This window comes from Xenopus laevis, chromosome 7S (assembly GCF_017654675.1).
Source record: "Xenopus laevis strain J_2021 chromosome 7S, Xenopus_laevis_v10.1, whole genome shotgun sequence".
In the NCBI taxonomy this organism is placed as follows: Eukaryota; Metazoa; Chordata; class Amphibia; order Anura; family Pipidae; genus Xenopus; species Xenopus laevis.
In genome coordinates, this window is record NC_054384.1 from 100,563,448 (window position 1) to 100,590,324 (window position 26,877).

Below are 26,877 nucleotides of genomic sequence, written 5' to 3' on the forward strand. Positions count from 1 at the left end.
AGACACCTTGCTGGACAAATATATGTGCCCTTGTGTGCCCAGGCAAGATGGCTTGTATCAACCCGAATATTTAGGAAATCGTTAAATGTATTCATGTATCAGTGCTGTGCTTTTGTATAGAGTTAACCAGTTGGGTTTTGGGGTATTTTGCAAATGGTCTGGGTAAGTTTGAAGAATGCAACGATCTTAGTAGGTTGAAGGAGGAAAGTGAAGAGAAGATGATGGAATCTGGTGGCAGGTTTTATTGGCATCAGCAGGATAAGTATTTGTTTAATGAAGGTGTTATCACAAGAAAGTGAACCATTTCTGTGCAAGCAGTCTCTGCGTGACGGGACCAAATGTTCATGTCCTTGATAAGAGACTGCAAAATGTGTGTACATGCATGCTTCGGTGTGTAAAGAATGTCTATAAAATGCTATTTAAAGTACAACAGTTCAATGCATTCATTTGTCTAATGGTAACTACGTGTGTGATCATGCAGAAAGACAATATGTATAAACTGGGCTCTAACAGGGGAATGTAATAAAAGTCGCAAAGAGCAAAACAATTCGCACCAATAAGACTAAAAATCCACATCTAGCAATGTAATATTGTTCGTTAAACTGTTATTGCATTGCGAATTTTAATTGCGCACTCATAAGAAGTGCTTGAAAGTGTCATAATCTTTTGGAGCAAACATAACGAATTTTTCAGTAAGAAGTTTTATTACATTGACTGCGCATTGGCGCAAACTATAAAATTCGCAAACGGTCTTTCACTGTCGGAAGTGGTCGCTAAACAGTTTCCGGGCTCGCAAAAGCTATATTAAATTCGCACAAAGCAAAATTTGTTCGCGCAAAGGCATAACTTTTCGCATTGCGAATAGTTTTTCCTTTAGCGATTTTTATTGCATTCCCCCGTAAGAGTTCATCCCCAGTCTAATCTTGAATATTCTTAAAACTGTAAGTATTGAAAATCAGACTCTGTACCAATTTTGTTTGTTGAACTGTCTTACCTGTCCTGAGGATGGAGGATTTAAGCTAAACATCAGCAAAGGTTGGCTAAACATGTGACTGGCACACCTTAGAGCTATGCCAGCCATGTGACTTGGTGCACACCACTGACTGATGGACTTCGACCTTCTGTCATGTTCTTTGTGGTTCTCAGAATCATGCAGCTGGCAATTCTCTGCTCCTGCTGGATCAGCTTGTTGGGGATGTAAGTGCCATAGTCAGGGGTAAGCAACCTGCACCGCCCCACCAACACAACAGCTGAAGGTTTTGCTTGGGGGAATTTTAGATGTTGTCAGCTTTGCTCTCAGAAGTAATCATTTGCTGTGCTTGTCCTTGCAGGCCTGTGATTTTCATTTTTTATACAAGTATATTTTTTATATGTGTACATTTTAGGTGGACCTTGTTTAACCTTACTTACCTGTCTTACTTGGCAGTTCTAAGTGCGTCATGTGGATTTCTGTAACATATTGTAACATACCTTGTACTTTAATGCTGGTCTGTTGGAACTAACAGCAAATAGAATTTGCTTTAATCCACTGGTGTTTTTCTGTAGTGATTTAGAGGATTCCAGAAGCCATCCACATCTTTGTTCAGATGCTAGGGCATCTCCATAATTCACTAGACTGGCCCCAAAGCTGAAATGCCAACACTGGTTCAGGGATGGGAATACTCAGGGAGAGAATTATATTATGGATCCAACAGGTGACCAGGGTTCTCAGTATGACACATTCTTATCAATGCATTCATTGCTTTTGTGGCCTTGGGATTCAGCTGGTTCTCAGCAGCCAGTTGGATCTTCAGATGGAGGCAGATAAAAAAAAAATTTCAGCCAAGCCAGATTAGAATGCTTGAAGCCAGGTGTGGATTTATGGTTAGGATTGCAAGCTGTTAGGGCAGAGACACACGCTGCTATTTCGGGAGATTAGTCGCCCATCGACAAATTGCTTCTTCTTCGGACGACTTATCTCCCCAAACTGCCTTCCCGCCGGCTAGAATGGCTCATGAGGCAACTTCGGGTGACTTCGGAAAACTGAAGCGATTCAAGTGCCATCCAGCCGGCGATTTACATTCTAGCCGGCGGGAAGGCAGTTCGGGGAGATTAGTAGCCCGAAGAAGAAGCAATTTGTCGATGGGCGACTAATCTCGCGAAATAGCAGCATGTGTCTCTGCCCTTAGGGATGGCATGCTCTTCCACTACTACAGCTGCCACCTCATAACCCCCCCCCATGCCTACCTCAAGTATAAGAAATAAGTGAGCCACTCTGGAGACTGAGCAGGAGTCCCAAAACAGATGTAAAATCAACTGACCGAATCCTTGTGCCTGGCCGAATCCAAATCATTTAAATCATGTGACTTTTTGTCACAAAACAATGAAGCAAATAAAAAAATAATTTCCATGTGCTGCTGGATTTCTTTTTCCCTTCCCTCGCTGATTTGCATATGCAAATTAGAGTTCTTATTCGGTTCGATATTCTGCCGAATCTTTCACAAAGGATTCGGGGGTCCAAAATAGTGGATTCGATGTATTCCTAATAAAAAATATGGAAACATATACATTCAGGCAAAAGGCAATTGTAAATTTCTGGCACCATTGAACTTGAATCCAATTTAGTCGCCTTTTGTGCCCATTTATAGTTATTTTTGGGAAGTGTTTATATGTATTAATGGATATGCCCAGAGATAGGAGTTAAGTGCTATTATCTGGGCAGCACTAGAATTATCTTCTTTATAAAACCAGAAGACATAGTTGAGTGCAAGTTCTGTTTCTCACTATATCCTTGATAGATCTGCGCCATAAATATTGTGACAAGCGAAGGGGAAGTTATCTGAGATGCTGAGAGCAGCACTTTGATGTGCAACGAGTGTCTGCAGTTCTTGCAGGATGAGGACTTGCTATATTGGCAGAATTAAGAATGACTGGCATTCGTGCAGGGCAGTGAGGGCACCCCAGCCTGCTTGTTGGACCCCTTGGTCAGAAGATCCCATGATTCATAGGCCTATGACTAAGAGTTGATGTAGCACAAAACGTATAAGGCTGTTTAAAATAAATTTCTAATCTTCATTTTTATACACCTGGCTGGAGGAATGCTTTTTGAATGCCCGCTCCTATATTATCAAACAAGCACCAACACTCTCACAGTATCTAGATGCCCATAGGCAAATTTTCCACCAGACCCCTCTGCTCTCTATCCAGGATATATTTGCTGCCCCCTACTGATGCCACCAGTTCACCGTCACCACCATCATTATTGTGACCCATGGAAAGGCCAACACACACCCCTTCCACCCAATAGTTATGCCACTGAACAGTACAGTACTTCTAGGGGCAGATTCATCAAGGGTCATCATCAAGTGAAAATTCAAATGAAAAAAAAAATCGAGCTATTTTTTGTGTACTTCGACTAGGGAATAGTCCAAAATCGTTTCGAATTTGAAAATTATTAAGTACTGTCCCTTTAAAAATTCGACTTCGACCATTCGCCATCCAAAACCTGACGAATTGCTGTTTTAGACTATGGGAGAGCTCCTAGAACTTATTTGAAATCAATTGGTGGACTCTGAAAAATCTATGTTTTTTTAGAGAAAACTTCGAATCAAATACGATCGAATACGATGTGACTTTGATTGGTACCATTCTAATTGGAGCGAAAACGGCCCGAAGGTTGAAGTATCCAAAAAATTACTTCAAATTTCGAATTTTTTTACTTCAAAAATTCCCTCAAATTCACTTCGACCCTTGATAAATCTGCCCCCAAGTGTCATGATCCAGGAAAACCCTGGCCACAAAAATAAATCCTAATCCAATATCTCATTGAGACAAAGAAATTGCACCAATTAAGGAGCAGCCAACCAGTATAAGATCTTATTTTAATTTTTTATTTTTTTTGGCAAACATTATTTGGCGAACAAACACCATTTTGCATGAAAAATTCTGTTTTCAATTTGCACGTAAGAACAGCAGATGTACCTATTTACAGACAAATTGTCAAAATACATCACGTTTTAACCATGTAAAAATAAGGTGAGTTTCTGAGAGATAATACTGGAGTATTTATGGTTTCTATATATATATTTATATTGGTTTTTTTCTGTCTTTTTTTTACCATTTTTTTTTTTTACATATGATGAAAAGAGAAGTGATAGCAATGTTTGATTGGATGCCAGAGTATTGCAACAGGGTACCATATCTCTTGCGACCAGTGGGCTAACAAAATGATGAGACACTGCCATAGTTCTGTTCATATTCTCTTACTTCCATAAATTCCTGGGGCATCTTTCCATTGAAAACAAACCCAAGTTATAAAAGTCACTCTTGGGATGAGAATATTCACTGGAAAACTCTCCACCGCCACCCTCATTACCATATTCTAGCATTCTCTATTCCCATAGGCTGTTGGAAACAGTAGGGTGGTTGAGGGTTATATATCATGGAGACTAGCAGCTAGCTATAACCACACACATGGGCTAGGTTGCATGGATTCCTAATATTCATCATGGTTGTACAGCTTGCAGCCATCCAACTCATGCAACTGAGCCCATGCATGTGGTTGTTATATAGTAGTATCAGTTTTTGTTTCAGAATGACTTTTATCTCTGCAAGTGTCCTTAAAAGAAGCAGTACTATAGGATGTCATGGGCCTCGACTTGCCTGCAATTAACCTGCAACGTGATGGAGTTAAATGATTCCACCACTGCATGAGGTCAATCCCATTTGGATCAAGCCAAGGCCAGTATTAATGAGAATATTTTATGCATATGTTTAACATTAAAGGTCGAATGTTTGCAACCATGATTAAACTCTAAAACCACCAATGCCATGAAAGTTATTAAAAGATCCGAATACAAAAAGTATGAGCGAAAATGGCTGATGAAAAAATCCGTGGGCAAATGAAAAATTTGTATGACAATGAAAATTTTGATCTTCGAAAACCACTAAAATAAAAAATGAAAGGCTGATCTTTGCAAGAAAAGAATGGGAACCTCCATTGACTTCTACATGACCTCGACAGATTTTGCTTTCCCTACTTTTGTATTTGTAGATTTTATGGTTTTTACACTTGATAAATAACAATAAAATAGTGAATAAGGTAACTACAAAAAATGTGTTTGTTTGCACTAAAAACTATGATTCGGAGAAACAAAGGTTCTATGACCGTTCATAAATCAGACACGTAGGGGGTTATTTATTGAGGTCCGAATGCTAAAAACTCAAAAAATTTGAGTATTTTTACTATAAAATCAGAAGTTGTTTTAGAGATTTATTATACCCTGAGGCTGAAAAAAGGCTGAATCCAAAAATTCGCCATCTCAGACCTGCCAAGGTTGCATATAAGTCAATGGGAGAGGTCCTTATCCTATTTGGAAGTTTCTGTGGTCTGCACTGGAATTAGCATGAAAATCCAACTATTTTGAGTTTTTTAGGGAAAAATCTGAAAAATCCAGACTTTTCGGGAAAAAGCCCAAAAAAATGATTCGGGGGAAAAAAGAAAAAAAATCCTACAATTTGAGTTTTCGCTCAATTTTATTGAGTTTTTCCCCAATTAAATCAAGCTTTTTAAATAATAGATATGGTCAAATTGTAGCTTCTAGTTTGGTCAGACTTTTTTCAATAAAATAATCAGAATAATTCGGATTTTGATAAATAACCCCTGTAATGTTTATGGTTCCCTAAAGAGAATGTAAGTGCTATGATGGGGAAGAATAATTCTTGGGTGCAAACGATGGACTAGAAAGGACAGTAAATCTACTTTTGAAGAATGTCGTTTTTCTTGCACCTAGAGCCCTTTTCCTGGTAGTCATGTGACTGTATGAACTGGTAGAAACAGCAGTCCAGTCATGCTTTGTGACCCCTCTAGTGTCATTGCCTAGCTTCATTTAATATTGTTACATGGCCTATCAATTAGGATTGTGGGCAGAGAAGGTATATTACACTATTTATGACCTCAGGAGTGTAGTCTAATCTCTTGAGTTCCAAAGGAAAACTAGTGAAGCCACATGTACTTTATGATATACAATTATAGAAAATGTGTTGAATATACAGCTTAGAACAAATATTGGCTTGTATTTCTGTTTTAATAATCTGGGCACCATATTGTAGCCATCCACATCACCCTAAATATTATAGGATGCCAATAGCTTTCACTTTCACTTCTTTGTATCATTCATTCACATTGGTGTTATGTTTATAGAGCCTGTCACCTATTTAACTCCATCAGCAATGTGAGGTTACTGGTGGGTACTATAGTATCAAAGGTGTGACAGTACCCTGAAGCCAAACATTTATGCCCTAGTAAATATAGATTTATCCAAGGTAAAGTCAACCTGGGAACCCAAAAAGTCAACCCAAGAATATAAACAACCATTCCTTGACATCCTTACTGTTTTGGCCTACAATGCCCAACAATGGCTGGAAAAGATTTGAACCAGCACCGGGTTACTGCATAACTGAAATTATTGGTCAACATTGGATGCCCAGACACACCAAGGGCAGGCGGTTAAACTTACTTTATTGTATAGCAGAGTATGAATACTGGGTTAATGCTTTTCTTATTCTGTTTGGCACTTGAGAATAGGGGTAATCCTGAAATTTTGGAAACTTGGACTTTAACCGTATGCCCACAGTGTGGCTGGTCATCCTACATTGACAAAGACTTTCCATTATACAGTAACACAAATACTGTTCTGGAGCACTCTACTTAAAGAAGAAGGAAATGTGCTATTTACTTGGGAGTACCAAAAGTTAGGCACCCCCAAGTGATTGTATATACTTACCTGACATCCCGGGGTTCTTCAGCGAGCACCATGGAGTGATCGGCTTCTTTCTTCATATGTGTAGTACAGCCAAAAGCCGAACTTTAAAGGGATCCTGTCATCAGAAAACATGTTTTTTCAAAATGCATCAGTTAATAGAGCTACTCCAGCAGAATTCTATATTCAATTTTAAAATCTAACATGGGGTTAGACATTTTGTCAATTTCCCAGCTGCCCCAGGTCATGTGACTTGTGCCTGCACTTTAGGAGAGAAATGCTTTCTGGCAGGCTGCTGTTTTTCCTTCTCAATGTAACTGAATGTGTCTCAGTGGGACATGGGTTTTTACTATTGAGTGTTGTTCTTAGATCTACCAGGCAGCTGTTATCTGGTGTTAGGGAGCTGTTATCTGGTTACCTTCACAATGTTCTTTTGTTTGGCTGCTGGGGGGGGGGGGAAGATATCACTCCAATTTGCAGAACAGCAGTAAAGAGTGATTGACGTTTATCAGAGCACAAGTCACATGACTTGGGGCAGCTGGGAAATTGACAATATGTCTAGCCCCATGTCAGATTTCAAAATTGAATATAAAAAAATCAGTTTGCTCTTTTGAGAAATGGATTTCAGTGCAGAATTCTGATGGAGCAGCACTATTAACAGATTCATTTTGGAAAAAAAATTTTTTCCCATGACAGTATCCCTTTAACAAAGTAAAAGGGCTATTTCACTCTACTGTGCATGCATTTCCCCCGGGAAATTTGAAGAAAGAAGGAGGAAGCCGATCGCTCCATGGTGCTCGCTGGAAGAACCCCTGGACCGGTGATGTTTTCTGCTGATAGGAGCACCGGCCCGGGGTGTCAGGTAAGTATATACAATCACTTGGGGGTGCCTAACTTTTGGCACCCCCAAGTAAATATGCCTTTCCTTCTACTTTAAGTATGTTAGAAAATATACAGCTTGGGTTGGTTCACATCTGAATCTATTTCTCCACTTGTAACAATGGGGGTCATTTATGAACACTGGGCAAATTTGCCCATGGGCAGTAACCCATGGCAAACAATCAGATTGCTGCATTCATTGCACTGCTTGCAGCTGGCTGTAAAAAAGCTAATCACTGATTGGTTGCTATAGGTAACTGCCCATGGGCAAATTTGCCCAGTGTTGATAAATAGGGATGTAGCGAACGGCGGAAAAAATGTTCGCGAACATATTCGCGAACTTGCGTCAAAAATGCAAACGGTTTCGCGAACGTCGCGAACCCCATAGACTTCAATGGGAAGGCGAATTTTAAAAGCTAGAAAAGACATTTCTGGCCAGAAAAATGATTTTAAAGTTGTTTAAAGGGTGCAACGACCTGGACAGTGGCATGCCAGAGGGGGATCAAGGGCAAAAATGTATCTGAAAAATACATTGTTGACACAGCGCTGCGTTTTGTGCTGTAAAGGGCAGAAATCACACTACGTCACTCAGGTGGTGTTTCTGGAGACGGTATTATTATTGATATTTAGACAGAATGTGAACAAGCTCACACAGCTAGGTGGCAGTTGTTTGAAGAACACACTGGGCAAACAATGCCTGCAAGTGCACTACTATTGGTGCACTACTATGAAGAACAGCAAACAGCACTGGACACAAAAAAATATATATATGTATATTAAAAAAAAAAAAATACTCTGGTTGGTGCTGAACTACTAGGAGCAGCACACCAGTCCCACTCCCCAACACAGCTAGACTAATAGCACTGGGCTCTTATAGTAGCAAAGTAAAAAAAGAAAAAAGAAAATAAAAGCAGTCCTTACAAGGACTATTGGGTTACAGGCAGCAGTCAGCAGATGAGAGATCAGAAGCAGTGCCCACAGCAGCTACATACAGAGCACTGCAGTAGAAGGTAGATTACTAGCCAGCAAAGCTACCTAACCTAAAATGTCCCTCAAATCCCTGCAGAGTTCTGTCCCTACAATACAGAGCAGTATCAAGTAGATTACTAGCCATCAAAGTTACTATCAACTGTCCCTCAAATCACTCAACAGCTCTCTCCCTACACTAGCTCTTCCAAGCACACACAGGCAGAATGAAAAAACGCTGCAGGGCTTCAGTTTATATATGGAAGGGGAGTGGTCCAGGGGGTGTGGGGGTGGTCCAGGAGGGAGAGCTTCCTGATTGGCTGCTGGTCTGGGGTGAGAGGGCAAAAATAAGCGCCAGCTAAGGCGAACCCAAATTGGTGAACGTCGCGCGACGTTCGCGGACATTCGGCGGACGCGAACAGTCGATGTTTGTTGCGAATTAGTTCGCGGGCGAACAGTCCGCGACATCCCTATTGATAAATGAGCCCCAATGAGTATTGATATCTAGATAAATACCCCAACTGTCCCTATTTCTGCGGTGCAGTCCTAAATTACAAACCAAAACGGGGCAGGGTTTACCAAGAAGTGGAATCCAAATTTGAAGATGGAAAAGGAACTCCAGCAGTGATTACTGAAAATAAACTTTTATTCCAAGTGGTGGCAACACAACATTTTTCGGGTACAATACCCCTTATCAAGTGAATGGGGTAAAGGGTATTGTACCCGAAACATGTCGTGTTGCCACCGCTCAGAATAAAAGTTTATTTGCAGTAATCACTGCTTGAGTTCCTTTTCCTTCTTCAACTTTGGATTCCATTAAGCAGTTGCAGTAACCATCAAGGAATTCAACATATATTTCTTTGAATTCGGTACTGACCACCAACCCCTTCTGTTCTATTTGTTTACCATAAGTGGGCAGTATTTAGGGCAGAACTAGTATGTGGGCGTAACTTGAGTTGGTTGAATCATGGTCTAAAATGTCTAGAATAAGAATGTTGGGAGGTATAAAGATTCTTATGCCATAGTACTGCTTCTTTGAGAAAAAGAACATAGAACATACTTCTTGCAGACAATGATATTTCTCTCTGGACCATTGTCAATGTTAAAAAATAAATAAATATGGATAAAAATAAATATTAAATCCTACAAATACACATTCATGAGGCCTGGGTTTTCAAATTAAGGGAATTTTGTTTTTATCCTAAAAGTCTTTTAACCTCACCAGGATATATCCACAGTTGAGGCATTCCGCTGGCATTGGAAATGCCTGTTGATCAATGAAGACTGATGACGAAGACATGGATGGAGTCATAATGCAACGTTCAGAAGAACTTCCACAAGCCAACGTCCCACTGAAATCCATAGCTCCGGGCATGTGATTTCATTCTGAATCCAATAGGTGTGGGACAAGCTTGGCATCCTGTGGCCCTAGCATTGTATGTGGGTCTTTGTAGATGGCCAGAATAAAAAACAAATATTTATATTGTTTTTGGAAAGACAACTGCTGTCCATGCCGCCACTGTTCTCTGTGTTATGTGAAGATGTCAAATTGTAACAGATATATCCAGAATGTGCATAATCCAGTATCAGGAAAGAGAAGGGTTCCATCAAATTCTTCATTCAGTCATTATTTATATATATATATATTTAAGCCCTGTCTGCTTGTCCATGAGATTAGTAATCAGCAAGAGCAGCAAACCGAGGAGACCAGCCACTGTCAGCTCCCAGTCATTGGTGCTATTCGCTGGCACCTAGTCTAACTGAAGTATATATTTCAGTATATATATGTGTATATACAGTACTTTTCACAGTAAAATTCCCATGGAAAATCAGATATTCACTTGTCTCAAATGGGGTTTTTTTTTATTCCTAACCCTTAGTGCAAAATAAAAATTGCATTAAATGTCCATTATTCCATCGTATTCATTATAAAACCCTAAAACCCTACTGCACAAAGACAAAGTCATCATTCAGACCGATAATGCTCCTCCATATTATAGATAATTTGGCACTGTAATGAATATGGTTTATCAGGTTTACATTCTGGAAAAGGCAAAATGCTTGTGGCAGTTGACTTGAGGGGAAGCTGATGTAGAACTCACTTTCCCATGAACATCAATGTCCCAGCTACATACTATGGGGGTTATTTACTAAACTCCAAATGCAAAAATCACGGACTTTTAAAAAATCACAAATGTTTGCGAATTTATTGAACCCCGAAGATGGAAAAGTCAGAATCTGAAAATCCGGCATCTCAGACCTGCCGAGGTTGCATATAAGTCAATGGGAGAAGTCCCAATGATTTTTTGATGTGCACTGGGTTTCGTGCAATACTCAAAATTTTCGGGGGAAAATCCGATGAAAAATCCAAAAAAACGTGAAAATGAGATTTTTTTCCAGCAAAGCTAATTTTCGGGAAGAATTAATAATAAATAAGCACAAAAAATCAGAGCGGATTTCATCGGAGTTTGTAGCAGAAAATATTGAAATAAATTCGGACTTTGATAAATAACCCCCTAAGTGTATATAGATCATACGGTTTCCATTACTTCCATTGTATAATAATATCTTTATAACAGGTAATGATAAGAATTTTACATTACCTTTTTTTATCATCATCTATGTTTTATAAGAAGTAATATAACCCCAGCTACATGTATAAGGATATATGACATGCCTTACCTATGGCTTGCATCTGTTACTCCCAGCACCCTCAGTCAGATATATAATTATAATGCACCAAATAAAATAGAAGGTCATTGTTGGAATCTCTCCTACTCGCCCTCTAGTTGCACTATAGCATCCCCTGGCTGCTGCTGTCACAGTTGTGACATCATTTTACATTACAGAACTAATAAACCTCTAGATAGGATCTATAAGGAGCTAAGCCTACAGCCTTCGGCTATCTGGGGATGCTGGGAGTCCTAATTAAACTACATCTATAGAACTGAATCATCATTGACTGATGTAAAATGCTGCCTCGACCTCTTGTGAACCTTGGACCTTCAAACATAGACTTGTAATATTAATAGGTATTGTGTCTATATTTCCTTCATATCCATCTGTATTATACAGGATAATGAAGCTCCTACTGATACCATTCTAATGTGTGATAGAAGGGTTCCATAAAAGAATGCCCCTATCCATATCATTTCCAGAAGATCATTTTCCTTGTGTAGAATAAATATAAACAAGATATTCCTGGAGCCTTATCAAAGCATCCTGATATCTATTTTTAGCATTAGCTGCCACCTCAGCGCTGTTGCTGTATGTCACCATATTAATTTCACCTGCAGTAAAGCATATGCCTATAAATATATCTATCTCTGTTTCTCAGAAGTTCTCTTTCCCCACTCTTGTCTATTCTTGGCAAGTGCGTCATTAGCTTTTCAGCTACTAGATGTTCCTCCTGGACATGCTGGTTCTACTAAAGGTTCCGCATTTTCTAACTGGAGGTCTGAATGTTCTTTGTTCTATAACAGTGCAACTTTCATGGGAGGCTAACTCCAAAAAACAGTGATCCATGTGCCTAACAAGATGCTGTACCACTCATTGACATAGTGTAACTAGAAAAAAAGGATTCCATGTTGTTTTTTGCAGACCTGATAGTAGATGGCTCCGTGTAGTACAGGTATGGGACCTGTTATTCAAAATGCACGGGACCTGGGGTCTTCTGGATAACAGATCTTTCGTTATTTGGATCTTTGCGGTTGAGTGTAAACACGCCAATGAACCACATGTGCATGAAAATGTGCGTTTTTTTAGCCTATAGTATTGTTTTCCCAACATGCATTTCTGTTTTTTCTCGTTCCCCACAATTCCACCCGGAAGAATTTTATGAAACTTTTGTAAAAAAAAAAAAAAGCCAAGCGGAAATGCAAAATGTAGCCGGACTGATCAATAAGCATCGTAATTACGTCACCAGCAGACAACGCCACAAATACGTGTATGTGAATTCCATCACACAACAGTTTGGCCACCATATTGAAAATGTGCTGCATATTTCAGAAAAGTGAGTTTCCAAACCTGTGGATCCCATAGAGTTCAATAATAAGGCGTTTCCTTGGTGTCTTGGCGTTTCTACTGAAAAACGCAAATACTGGCGTTTTTTGGAGGATGTTGGTTCACAAACGCCCAGTGTGAATTGCTGAAGTGCGTGTTCCATTATGTCGGAGCCCTATTTTGTGATTAGATAACCAAATTAAAGCAAGTTGCACTGTTATTAAACAAAAAATTGATATTGAAAGAATTTCAGGTAATAGATTTGGAAATGGACTTGCAGCAAAATGTTAAGCTCTGCAAACTACATTTTTTCACATGTGTTCCAGTAACATGCCAATTACTGCCTGCAAATGAAACACCGATGAATATTTTTGAAGTACCCCAGCCCTTTTCTATTTGGCAATATATAAATTGGTATTTGTTTCCCTTTACATCCATTCCTTTGGGTAATATATTCAGGCATTACCCATTCCTCTTAGACAACTGGGGGGAAAAAATCAACGAGGCAGCAGTGAATATAAACCAGGAGCCCAAGAAATTAGTACAGAAAGTTCCAATTACTGCTGGAACTGGACTTCAGTAGAATGGAATCCGTTTGGCACGTTGAGAATATAGAGATATTCCTTCTAAAATCAGCATGATGTAAATGTCTTCCATGAGGAGCTCATTTCCTAGGATTGATCATTAGAGGGACTGAGGATATCCATCCATATCTCCAGCATCTTCATTTATTGGCTGGAATACCTCGCGCAGGTCTTGTTGGTCCTGTTCGAATATTTTTTTCATTGTTTGTGAAATGATTCCGAGTAGACCAAGCAATAACTTTTTTGGAGACCACAGAGATAGGGGTGTGCTGGTATAATGGATATCAGATTGGGATTGGCCATCACCTTTAGTTTTCAATAGTACCTGGAAGGAAGAAGTAGACATTTGCTAGATAAGCAGTTAATTTTTGTACATGATCTGAAGCATGACTAGGGAAAAGCTGAAATCTCCATTGCTACCCATAGGTCAGTGCTAGGAAGCAGTCAGCATTAATAGCAATTGGTTGTAATGTTAAAGATCTGAAGGTTCATTTGCTGATAGAGCACAGGCTTTACCTCAAACTCTATAGAGCAGGGGTCCCCAACCTTTTTCCACCCGTGAGCAACATTCAGATTTAAAAATAATTGGGGATCAACACAAGTATGAAAAATGTTCCTGGGTGGTGCCAAATAGGGGTTGTGATTGACTATTAGTAGCCCCTATGTGGACTGGCAGTAGGACACTGCCGGTAGGACATCTGTTTTTTATGCAACCAAAACTTTCCTCCAAGCCTGGAATTCAAAAATAAGCACCAGCTCTGAGGCCACTGAGAACAACATCCAAGGGGTTGTGAGCAACATGTTACTCACAAGCTACTGGTTGGGAATCCCTGGAGTAGAGAAAACTAATAGAATGATATTTTGGGAAAAATTTGAGACTGACTGGTTAGACCAAGTATGAGTATTGGTTACTGAATGCATTCACCTTCAGAGGGCGCCACATCTGTTTCAAGCACTGGATGTGGATCCACAGCGGGGCAAACAGTAAAGCGCGTGAATCGGAGTGTGTCCAGCAGGGAAGCGTCCACATGTTTGCCCTGAAATGTTGAAGAAGGTGGTGGCGAGGTGGGGTTTATCTGGGACTTCAGTGCGGCTCCCTCTGTTGCCATGGGAATAAATGTGGAATTCTGGGTCATCAGTGGAAAATCATCATCCCACTCAAAACTTCCACCTGCAAAGAGTCAGATAAGTCAGTTTAATATTTTCACATATTTGAAACAGTACAAAAAGACCCCCCCACTCCGCTTGCACTCCAGTAGTGGACCTGGTAAATGAAAAGCCTAATTTTTGGTTTCATTTGGTCTCATTCTTCCTTTTATACACTGTAACTGTAGTTCTACATATTACCCTCTTGGGTGCACTATACGTGCACTAAATATCAAAGCAAAAAGCTACAAACAATCTTAAAGCCAAACAAAAATTTCCCTTTAAGATGATAATGGAACAATCAACCTTTGAGCTTTAACTGTGCAGTCCACGATATCCAGAATTAACATCTAGTGCATTATGCAGAACTGTAAAACATACTCCGTGTGGTTTATTTTCGAAGCAAATTAAAATAATACTTCACATTCTTTGAAATGATATTTAATCAAGTTTAAATTACAGGTATGGGACCTAATATCCAGAATCCTCGGGACCTGGGGCTTTCCTGGATAACGGGTTTCCGTAATCTGGATCTTCACACCTTAAGACTACTAGAAAATCATGTAAACATTAAATAAACCCAGTTGGCTGGTTTTGCTTCCAATAAGGATTAAGTATATCTTAGTTTGGATCAAGTACAAGCTACTGTTTTATTATTACAGAGAAAAAGGACATCATTTTTAAAAATTTGGATTATTTGATTATAATGGAGTCTATGGGAGACTGCATTTCCATAATTTGGAACTTTCCGGATAACGGATCCCATACCTGTACAAGCATTATTTTGTTGTTGCCTACTGATAAACTGGTTGAACTGAACAAAAAATTATCAATGCCCTAGACCCCTTAGGGTAGAATTACATGGGTGATTTAGGTACAATCCGACGCCACGCCACCAAACTCAGGCGTCAAGCCGGATGCGCTGGAAATAAGATAAGAAATAGAAATCGGATGAAGTCACAGCGTGCCACCGAAACAACTGTCGACATCCGACATTCCTACAACTAACCTTATCCTCGTCACATCTGACTTGACGCCAGAGTTTCGTCATGTGGTGTCGGATCGGACCTAAATCGCCCATGTAGTTCTACCCTTAGGACTTCATGTCCTAGGGGCAAATTCACTATCTCGTCTGTGAAGGCTTCGCCACTAGTGATGGGCGAATTTATTCGCCAGGCGCTAATTCGCTGTGAATTTGTGCGATTCACCGGCAGCAAATAAATTAGGGAAACGCCAGCGAAAATTCGCCCGAAATTTTTGCCAGCGTAGAAAAAAACGGACGCCGGCGTCAAAAACAACTTCGCCAGGCGCAAATTCGCTATGACTATGATAATTCACTAAAATATAACATTTAGAGGCCGATTCACTAAGGGTCGAATTTCGAAGTTAAAAATACTTCGAAATTCGACCCTCGGATTGAAATCCTTCGACTTCGAATATCGAAGTCGAAGGATTTAGCGCTGATCCTGCGATCGATCGATCGAAGGATTTTCAGTTCGATCGAACGATTAAATCCTTCGAATCGAACGATTCGAAGGATTTTAATCCAACGATCGAAGGAAAATCCTTCGATCAAAAAATCACAGGCAAGCCTATGGGGACCTTCCCCATAGGCTAACATTGACTTCGGTAGCTTTTAGCTGCCGAAGTAGGGGGTCGAAGTTTTTTTTAAAGGGCAAGTACTTCGACTATCGAATGGTCGAATAGTCGAACGATTTTTCGTTCGATTCGTTCGATTTCGTTCGACTTCGAACGAATTTAACCAATTCGATGGTCGAAGTACCCAAAAAATACTTCGAAATTCGAAGTATTTTTCATTCGAATCCTTCACTCGAGCTTAGTGAATCAGCCCCTTAGTCTCTGCAGCTGAGGGCTGGCGAAGTTTCGCTAGCATTAATTTGTCAGCGCGAGCATTTCATAGCGAACTTTCCCTAATGTTCATTTCTGTCTAACTTCATTAGTATTCTTGCGCTTAGGTTAATATGAATAGGGTGGGTACATATAGGTCATATATACGTCTTTATTAGAGATGTTGGTGCAAATGCTTGAAGTGGCCAATTGTTATTGCAAATGTGCAAAAATGAGACAAAAGAGACTCTCTAATGTCCTAGACACGAGCCCACCCTAAAACAAATGGGGCCTGCCCCTCAAATTGGTAAAAAAAAAATGTTAACAGAAACATTTTAAATAGTTAGAACTTTGGAAGACAACCCCCCTTTAAAATATGAAAAAAGTGTTTTTAGAACTTTTATGAGTTTCCAGCATACAGGATATGATGTCACTGACATAAGATTGAGGAGGATATAACTTCATCTTATCAGTTCGCCAGGTCTATTTGAATTTGCGCCGTAACATCGATCGTTCATCTGAGTTGAAAATGCATGGTGCTAACTGCGCTAACGATGTTCTCTTTTGCTAGCGAATTGTCCTCCATACCTGTTAGTATATTGGTGATGTCCCTGAGTATTGGATTTCTGGGGAATTTTCGCTAGTGGCGGCCCTTTAGTAAATATGCCCAATTGAATCCTTCATTGGAACAAGGTGGATGTATGATTCTGCCAGCCTAAGGGGGTTGGTTCTTATGAGCTAGACATAGACTATCATAGTTTCATTTCAATCTCTGGCATGTCTGTGTAGTAACAAAATTTAGTTTTAAAAGTTCAGATAGTAAACATTTTTTTACATAAGCCGAACTGAATGAGCTCTTGTCAAATAGGGGGGGGGGGTGGTGGTGGTTATATCTTCCCTTTAAATGTTTTGCAATTCACATCTTTAAAAAGACATGGTTACACCCTAATATGACATAAATACATGAATTATATGAAAACATCTTACTGAAACCATCAGAAGGTGAAAAATTATCGAGGGTTGCGTCTTCATTGTGTGAGATCTGATCACTCTCTGCAGCACTCTGATTACTCAGTTCATTTGTCGGTGTCTCCTACACAGATGACAAAAGAGAAATTGCAATCAGTTTAGGCATAACGGGTGGAGTGTATAAATTGTTTTTTTTTTGTGATGAACGAGTAATAGAGACAACTAATATTTCCTCATAGTATAGACTACTCCAGATTGCTGAAACTAAGCAGAACGACAAAAATCTTTCTTAGCTTTAAAAGAACAGTTCAAGGTAAAAATAAAAACTGGTTAAATAAATATAAGCTGTGCAAAATAAAAATGTTTCTAATATGGTTAGTTAAAAAATGTAATGAATAAAGGCTAGAGTGACTGGATGTCTAGCAGAACAGAACAGAATCCAACTTCTTGCTGTGAGAATCCCTGGTGGTCTAGTCGTGATGCTGCGGGGACGCCCTGCGTGTCCTTTTTCTTCATGACGTGCGCGCTTCTGGGTTTGACGCAAGCAGCAGATGACGTCATAGTGCATGCGTGAAATTCTAATATTTACTAACTCATTGACCAACTTAGGTCTCTTTCGGTAGTTCCTGGATGTGATTTCTAGTTTGTATCCTCTGTATTTGACCTTGCCTGTCCCTGTTCTTGACTGTTCTGCTGCCTGTCCTGACTCTTGCCTGTACTTTGAAGAAAGAATTCACCGGCACACAGGTATTGCTGGCAGGGTGAAAACCCTTGCTTTAAAGTTTAATAGTGCGACATGCAACGTTTCGGGGACAACCCCTTTATCAAGCAAAGGGGTTATCATGCTTGATAAAGGGGTTGTCCCCGAAACGTTGCATGTCGCACTATTAAACTTTAAAGCAAGGGTTTTCACCCTGCCAGCAATACCTGTGTGCCGGTGAATTCTTTCTTCATATTGTTGTGGGGTTGCCGAAGCCCTTTTCCCCGAGCACCAGGGTTAGTATTTTGCTGGGTGTGCGTGAGCAGTTTGAATTTCTTGCCTGTACTTTGACCATTCTTCCGGATCCTGATTTGAACCCCAACTCTGGTGCTGTCTTATTTGGTATTGACACAGCCTGTCCTTTGACCATGCTCCTATTCTCCATTTCTGTTGCACGTACAGTTCCCGTGCTTGCCCTGAACTTTCTCTTTGGTCCTTTCACATTAACACCTGGCGGCATTCAAGTAGCGGAGGGCTCCTCCCAAAGCAGAAGGCGGTTGTTATAGGCAGAACAGTGAGCGGTGACCGGGACCTTGGGGTTTGTTCTGGGTTTGGGATACCTACCTTCACACCTGCTTTTCAGCTCTCTAACGCTGAGTTAGTCAGTGACTTAAAGAGGGGCCACATGGGACATAATTGTTCAGTGAGTTTGCAATTGATCCTGGAGGTCAGATTCAACAGTTAAGACCCATGTGCCCCCCCCCCCCTCAAGTCTCTGTAACTGCCTGGTAACCAATCAGTGGAAACCAAGAGAGCTGCAAAGCAGGAAGTAGTGTTCTGGCTATTATGTTACACATCCACTCACTCCAGCCTTTATACATTACATTTTTTGGATTACTAACTATATTAGAAACATTTTTTATTTGCATAGCCTGTCTATTTACCCAGTTTTTATTTTTATACTGAACAATTCCTTTACTAAACATTTTGGTCACTTTGTTACAACCTATTCTTACCTGGTCAAATAGATAAACAGTCACATCATCAAAAAACGACACCATTTTCCTTTTCCGGTCAAGATCATCATCAACCTCATCTGCTGATTTGGGAGATTTCAGCAAACTTCGTAAATTGCACCCATCATCTGTTTCCGATACAACAATGGGGACCCCTGCCATATCTCCTTCACATTCTGCTTTATGCTGATCTTGAAAGCCAAACCCATCCTCTTCTTCATCATCTTCTTTGTTCTGTGGTGAATCTGTTGAGTTTTCCTCACTTTTATCCCAAAAAGACTTGCGTACAGTAGGATTGGGAAATGTTTGCAGGTTTAGAGGTGGAAGGGATAATGAAAGCCTGGCAACCTTAGCTGTAAAAGCAAAACAAACCAATGCACCACTTATATAATGATTACATTGTGAAAATATTGTTTTTTATGCTTACAATTGTTTGTATTCATTGCATATTTTTGGTCATAAAAAGGGCTATTTGCTGCATACTGCTAAAGGACAAGTATACGATAATCCTCCATCCACTATGGCAACTTTTTGATTCTCTGAATGCTGTTTTTTTTGCAATAACAGATCACTTTGTCATCATCTTGGAAAACCCAGCCAATGACATAACATCATCTAATCTTATTATTCCCCAGCCAACAAAATGCTTAAAATCAGATATATTACTGGGAGCATATATATATATATATATATATATATATATATATATATATATATATATATATATATATATATATTGATTACAATGGACAACTGCCTTTGAAGGAGCAGCATTATATTTCTCTGAGAACAGATCTGAGAAGCATTATGCAGACTATTTACAAAGCATTTATTTATCAAAATACCAGCTCAATGAACAGAAAGGGTGCTTTCTACAGTAAATATGTGATTTTTTTTAAAATGATATTATAGCCGTATTGAAGGGTTAACACTTTTTTCTTTAAATTACCTTTTATAGCTTCATTTCCTGTACTTGGTCCTGTTGAACCAAAATCTAGGAAAAGCTTTGCATGTTCGTGTGATGGATCTTTCGTTTCACTGCTAGGGTTTCCATCTTGTTTTTCTTGGCAGCTGTCAACAGGCTGTTCTAATTTTTCAGAAAAAGTCTCATGCTTGATGTCTGCTTTTTCATCGTCTAGCATAGATGCTTCCTCATGTTGCTTCTGCTGAACAGGGTCTTCAGGCTCTTCTTTGATGATGTCCATAAATTTCTTGTTGCCGCATTTGTCAGTTGACTCCATGATATTTGTATAGACACTGTTGGGGGCATCTTCCTGTTGTTCAGATGTCTCTTTGCACATGATTTCATTTTTCGGTGAACTTTCATTCAATGTGTTTGCAGTTGTCTCCATTGACCATAATTTTAACACAGCCTGGTCTTTTAACACACATGAATTTACTATACCAGAAGATTCAAAGGTAGAAAGTACATTTCGAGTTACATTTTCCCTCAAGGAAACAAGTAGCTGTTCTTTGCAGACCTGAACAACAAATCCACTCTCTGACTGTTTTTTCAGTGTATTGTCCTCTTCATTCCTCTGACTGATGTTTATAGTTTGTTTTTCATTTTTTTCTTCACATGGCGTGTTTGTAGTAACTAAATGGTTTGAGCCACTATCTTTTGGAGATTTACAATTTACAATTCCATTACATTTCAAAGTTTCCTTTTTAGAATCCACTGCGATATCATCCATGGACTCATTTTGTAGATTGTACTCCTTTTCTGTTGTTAAAGAAAATTCACTGGGAGTCCCTGTAATTTCTATATCTGCTTTGTTTTCTTTAGAGGCTGGAACTTCTTCTTGGTTTAAATCATTCTCTTCTACTAATACTGAAACTGTTATTTCATCTTCTTTGGAAAATCCATTGTGACTCTCAACAACTCTACAGTGTTTTTCACATTCGTTATCAAAGTCAGAAAAATATGCAGAATCTCGATGTGGTGTCCCCATCTCTAAAATTCGAAGTGAATCCTCTTCCCCAGGTGTTGCATATGCTTCAGATGAATCCTCTGCTAGTGTCAGATCACTGGTAGATTCAGATATTGGAGTTAAAGGTAGCTTTACATGTTTGAGGCCTTCTTCTTCTTTTGTGTCCTTCAAAATGAACTCAGAAGAAAAGGTGTTCTCTGTTTCATAACCGCTGTCTCCAAACTTCTGACCAGGGGATGAGTAATGAGAGCTGGGACTACATACATCTGATGAGCTGGTATTGGAGGGAATATCTAATGAATCAACAGAGGCCAATGTTGGTCTTGATTCATTTTGTGAGTTTTTTTCTGTTGTCAATGTGTTTTGGGTAAGTGGGAACCTTTTTATTACATCAGTTAAAATTTCTATGGTTTCTTCTTCTTCTATGCTTTCAGCAAGAGTGGAAAGGGGTGGTATTTCAATAGGCACAATGACGCTGCAATTAGCCATTGAATTTGATATTCCAATAAAAGGAGATGGGGGATGATTCAAGGCACTCTTCTGTAGAGATTCATAGGCCTTTACTTGACTACGATTACGGTAGTCTTGAATGTCATAACTTTTAACAGCTGCTCCCATAAGAGGGTCATAAAATTCCTGGTGTTCTGAAGGACAAAGGCTGTCACCAAAAGGTCCAGTAAAGAGATCACCATCCCCAAAGACTCGCGTGGGAATAGAGCATTCGGATAGAGAACCTTGTTCAACTTTTAAAGACGAGTCATCATCAAGACCATAGTGATCCTGATGCATGGCAATATGTGTTGTCCAATCAATCACAACATCACCTCGTAGCATAGCACAAGAACATCTTTGTAAACCACCCATAACCCCCCTGCTGCACAAGGGACATGAAGGCATATTTCGGCCATTGCTGTTGTCTGTGCCACTACTGCTACTTTCCGAACTCTGATCTTCCATCAGAGAAGGCTCACAATCCCATGGGGATGCACGGCCATCTAAAAATTCAGCCAGCGATTCAGGATCTCCAGCCAATGTTTCTCCTGCTCCTCTTTCTTCCATTGTATCAGAATCCCAGCTCCTTCGGTGATCTTCAATGTCTCGATAAACATTCAAAATAGAGTCAGAAGAAAACACGTCTGCCATTGGTTCTATTAAAGACGTTTCCTGTACCTTCCTTGATAAGTCTCTCTCTACAGACCCTCGGAAAGGGTTTACATAACGAGGCAATTCTCTACCCACAGTAATAAAAGGGTTATTGTTACTTGGTGTCCATCGATCAATAAGTTTAGGAACTTCATGCAAAATCAAATGTGCAGGTGGATCATCTGGACTGGTTTGACCACTTTCAAGTGGATCCCAGTCAGATGTGAAAAGTGGTTCTATAGGAGAGGCTGGGCTCCCAATGGTTAAACGTTGATGAAAGTTTCTTGGCTCTTGTAGGTCATATTTTCTCTCATATATTGGGCTAGGTGAGCAAACAGTACAGTCTACATTGTTACCTCTATCTGTATGTTCTTCCAAGCGAATATAATATTCACTACTGACTGAAGGACTACGAGCACTGATGACTGGGACCACACTGGGAGTCTCTAAACTCTGGCGTGAGTGCTGATGGTTGGATTCATAAAAGGGATTAGCCGGCACAGTCAACCCCCCATTACTGGATGGATAATTTTGACACTGAGGTGTAGCCTTCCATCTTCCTAGACGGGCTTTCTCCCACATGTACTCAAAATTGAGACCACGGCTGCTCTCTGTTACAGTCAATATATCATCCATGTCAGCATGAAATCCATCACCCCCATTAAAATGATCAAGCAGGGGAAAAGCTGAAATCTCTTCGGAGTGGTGTAAGGAGCCCCCTGATGATTTCGTTGGCTTAAGTGCATTCCAGCGCCACTCAAAACTCTCCTCTGTCTGATTGGAGCATTCATTTAATAGATAAGTGAGCTGCAGATGAAGCTCTTCCACTGATGGCCTTTGTTCAGCAGGTAACCAGCAGGACTGCATCACCTCATACCTAAAAGTGAACAAATGAAATATACTGTGAATTTGCCAAGTCTTATGCTTTTCACTATTATGTCTCTTTTGAAACCTTTAATAAGTATTCAGTGCTACAATATTTATAAAACACATTTTAACAGAGACATGCCACAGCTCTCTGTGCTTAATTTGGTCGGTGCAAAAAGTTTGGAATTCATGAACAAATAAGGTTGCCACCTTTTCTGGAAAAAAAATTCCGGCCTTCCGATATATTTATCTTTTTTTCCCTGTTAATAACATTGGAGTCAACCATCAATTTTACCGGGCCAGGCCGGTAAAATATCGGCCAGGTGGCAACCCTATGCCCAACCTGTGAATATTATAGGCACATGATGTATATTGTGCATTTTGCAACATTGCTGCAAAGACCCTGGGAAAAACAGCATTTTGCACAACACTTATGTCTCTCCACTTATTAATGGAGAATAGATGGATGGAGATTCTATTCCTTCTACACCCTCTTTAGTTGAATACACAATTGCAATCTTCTTTTCTATGGAATTACAGCCCATACACTGAAATGCTGTCAGTTGTAGTGATGGGCGAATAAATTTAGCAGGAGCAAATTTGTGGCAAAGTTCCACATTTTGCTGCCAGCAAATAAATTTGTGAAACTGCGGCATAAATTCACAGAAAATTTGGACGCTCGTCGGAATAGTCGATCGCATCAAAACCGTCATGCGTCAACATTATTCAGACACCCATTGACTTTGATAGGGGCGTCCGGATTGACGAGAAATGACACGAATTGACGTGGGATTCGAAATTGACATGGGCATCAAAATTCGTTTTTCATAAACTTTTCACTGTTTGCAAATTTTGCAGTGAAATGGGACTAATTCGCCCATTACCGGTCAGTTGCCTGAGCTTAGGTACAATATGATGTTGATGGTTTTAATAATATCCTTACCAGTAATCGGAGTGAGGCAACTTCAGTCTAGGCTTCGCCAGCTTCATTTGTTGTTCTTTGATCACAAATGTCAGCACCTCCTCATCACACAGGTGGCGATATGGCTGGCTTCCAAATTCAAAGAGCTCCCACATAGTCACACCTAAGGACCTTAGGAGACGTAAAAAAAAACCAATAGATTCAGTTCAGATGACACAGGTGGTTTGTCATTACATTTAGCAGCACTTATATCATGCAAAACAGGGAGATCAAAATTAGGTTAATATCTGGAACCCGGGTACAAAGGCATTATATAGAGAGAAATAACAAAAAATATGCACAGAGAGAATAAACTGCCACATAATTATATAGGTAGTTCAGGAGTAATGTCGCAGGAAGTCTAACAGTAATAGCTTTTACTTCCACGTTTTGGGATTCACTCATAAGATTAATGTCCAAAGTAGGATATAGGTCAGCATAGAACACCAGTACTGGGCATTCTTGTAGCAAATACCAAATGTCATCTAGGAAATTTTACCAGAAGGGGCCCAAGATTAACTGTCAGTTGTGTATCTAGCTACACCCATAAATGCTCTACTTCTTCAACCAAGAATTATCTGTAGAAGTGTTGCTTTTTTTTTTAATATAAATTAAAGGGCTGGGGACCCAGGTCTCCAGGACCCACTAGGAAAGTAAATTAGTTCTTACCAGACATTGCTTTCCTTGCTTTGATCAACAACAACCAGGTTTCCATGAACTTCATCAAGGAGTTCTGGAGCAACCCAACGCAATGGGATCCAGAGTCGATCTGGAGTGATGTAATAATCCTCCTGGACATAAACTTCAGTTAAGTAATTGCAAAAAAAAAAGGTCATAGCCATACAAATACTGGAAAGCTAAATACCAATGAACTAACAGGCTTTACAAACATGGGGGCAAATTCACTAAAGTGTGAATTTTCACCAGCGACCGGTTCACCACATTTCACACTCTTTCAACATAAAAATGCAAAGCTGCATCTCAGCAGATGAATGCTGGCAAATTTTGCTACGGTTATTTCGGCAGTGAGAGAATTTCATAGCAAAGTTTCTCTAGCTTACTGCCTAATGAAACTTTGTTAGTTCTCTTACGTTTAGGTCAATTCGAGTAGGGCGGGTACATAAAAGTCGTGAAGAAGTCTTTATTAGAGATGTTGGTGCAAATTGAGTTTTTTACAACTTTAATGAATTTCCGACATGCAGGATATGATATCACTGACATCATCATAAGATTGAGGAAGATGTACCTTTTTTTATCAGTTTCGCCTAGTCTGAGGTGGCGTAGTAAACTCTGGCGAAAGAGGTAATGTTCAGTAAAATCTGCATCTTAGTGAATTTGCAGAGTATCGACCATTCTCCAGAGTGAAAAATCGCCTGGCCATAGGGTGCGAACGTATGCTAGTGCGGATGAGATTTCTGGCGAAATTTCGCCAGCGTCAACCACTTCTCACTTTAGTGAATCGGCCCCATGGTTTCTTAATGGAGTTAAAAAAAGAAGATTGGATCTGTAGGAATCTACCTCTACAGGAAACTTGACTTTAAACTTCTAGCCGAATCCCATGGTTTTTATGTGTGAAGAAACGTAATAATTAATAAACTTAATAAAACAAAATACTTTTAAAATATGTTTTTGGTATTTGCTAAGCTTTTACAAGTATTACAAGTATTCTAAGGTTACTTGTAATACTCTTCCCCTCTGTATAAAAAACTCCTCCTTTATTGTGCCGGTAGAAAAAAAGAAGATCATTATAACTCCATGAACTGGGAAGTAGAGTAGAAATAAGTAACCTACACTAGCGTATTCTAATGGGAATTTTTTTATTTATTCATTAGCACCAGTCTTGGAGGAAAATATTTGGCCTATCATAAAAGTTTAAATGCACAAGACTAAAGCACAATATAGATGCAGACCTGAAAGTGAAACTTTTTTGCTGTCATATGTAATTGTCCAGATGATGTATCTGGTAAAGAAACTGGCTTTCATTTTTCATAAATTGGTCACCTTGTAATTGTTGTGAGAGATACCATAATCGCCGATACGGACGGTGAGGTCAGAGGTGAGGAGGCAGTTTCTCAGGGCCAGGTCACTATTAAAGAGAAATGGAAAATAGAAATAAATTGCAGATTCCCAAGTGCTTATGTTTGTGACTAGTAGATCACAACTCCTGCGGCAGTAGACAAGGCTGAAGAAGAACTTACATTACGGGGGATATTTATCAAACGCCCTGGCTTTTTTACGCTTATGTATTATTACATTTTCCTGAAAATTTGCTTTGCTGGAAAAAAAATCAGATTTTCACGATTTTTTGGGGTTTTCATCTGATTTTCACAACTTTTTTGGATATTTCTCACGAAAACTCAGATTTCTTATGCTTTTGCCAGAAACCCCCGAAAATTTTGGATTATTGCACGAAACCCCAAGCACACATCTAAAAAACCATTGATGCAACCTCGACAGGTCTGAGATGCTGGATTTTCTGATTTGGACTTTTCCATCCTTGGAGTTTAATAAATTCCCGAAAAAATCGTGATTTTTTTTTCACTAGAAATTTTATACTAAAAAAACACAACTTTTTCGGTTTTTTGGAATTTGGAGTTTAGTAAATAACCCCCTACCCCCAGAGACTCTTACCTGTGTATGTAGTTATATTTATGAAGGTGCATGAGTCCCAGTGTTATCTCATAGGCCATTCTTTGCAATGTGGTAAGGTCGCAGGTAAGGAGGTCAGGGGTCATGCCATCTGCCTTTCGCTGGGCCCTCAGATACCTCTTTAAGTCTCCCTATAACAATAGACATTATAATAGTTTATAATTGTAGTACATGGCATTAGTCACTGACTTGTAGCCAAAGAACAGCCAAAAACTATGACGTCAACAGTGAAACCCCCTTAAATTAATTGCTCACCTTTGTATTCAATTTTAGTATGATATAGAGAGAGTGATATTCTGAGATAATTTGCAGTCAGTTTTAATTTTTTATTATTTATGGTTTTTGAGTTATTTAGCTTTTTATTGATCAGCTGCAATTTCAGCCGTCTGATTTGAATGAGGGGCTGGACTATGAATAGGAGAGGGCCTGAATAGATGAGAATAGATGAGAAATCAAAAGTAGCCATAACAATAAAT

The 26,877-nt window shown here is 39.5% G+C and overlaps 1 protein-coding gene across 1 annotated transcript in view; it reads right to left on the minus strand.

Annotated features, from left to right (window-relative positions):
* Positions 1–11,807: 11,807 nt before the first annotated feature.
* lmtk3.S (lemur tyrosine kinase 3 S homeolog) overlaps positions 11,808–26,877 on the minus strand; it is a 45,030-nt gene continuing 29,960 nt past the window's right edge. Inside the window, exons 8-16 of the mRNA XM_018228247.2 lie at positions 26,384–26,532; positions 25,754–25,838; positions 24,422–24,543; positions 23,735–23,884; positions 19,800–22,801; positions 18,851–19,203; positions 17,153–17,258; positions 14,097–14,342; positions 11,808–13,496 (exon numbers count right to left, since the gene is read on the minus strand). Coding sequence (XP_018083736.2) covers positions 13,480–13,496; positions 14,097–14,342; positions 17,153–17,258; positions 18,851–19,203; positions 19,800–22,801; positions 23,735–23,884; positions 24,422–24,543; positions 25,754–25,838; positions 26,384–26,532 — 4,230 coding nt within the window. The 3' untranslated portion in view covers positions 11,808–13,479. The remainder of the gene's footprint in view (positions 13,497–14,096; positions 14,343–17,152; positions 17,259–18,850; positions 19,204–19,799; positions 22,802–23,734; positions 23,885–24,421; positions 24,544–25,753; positions 25,839–26,383; positions 26,533–26,877) is intronic.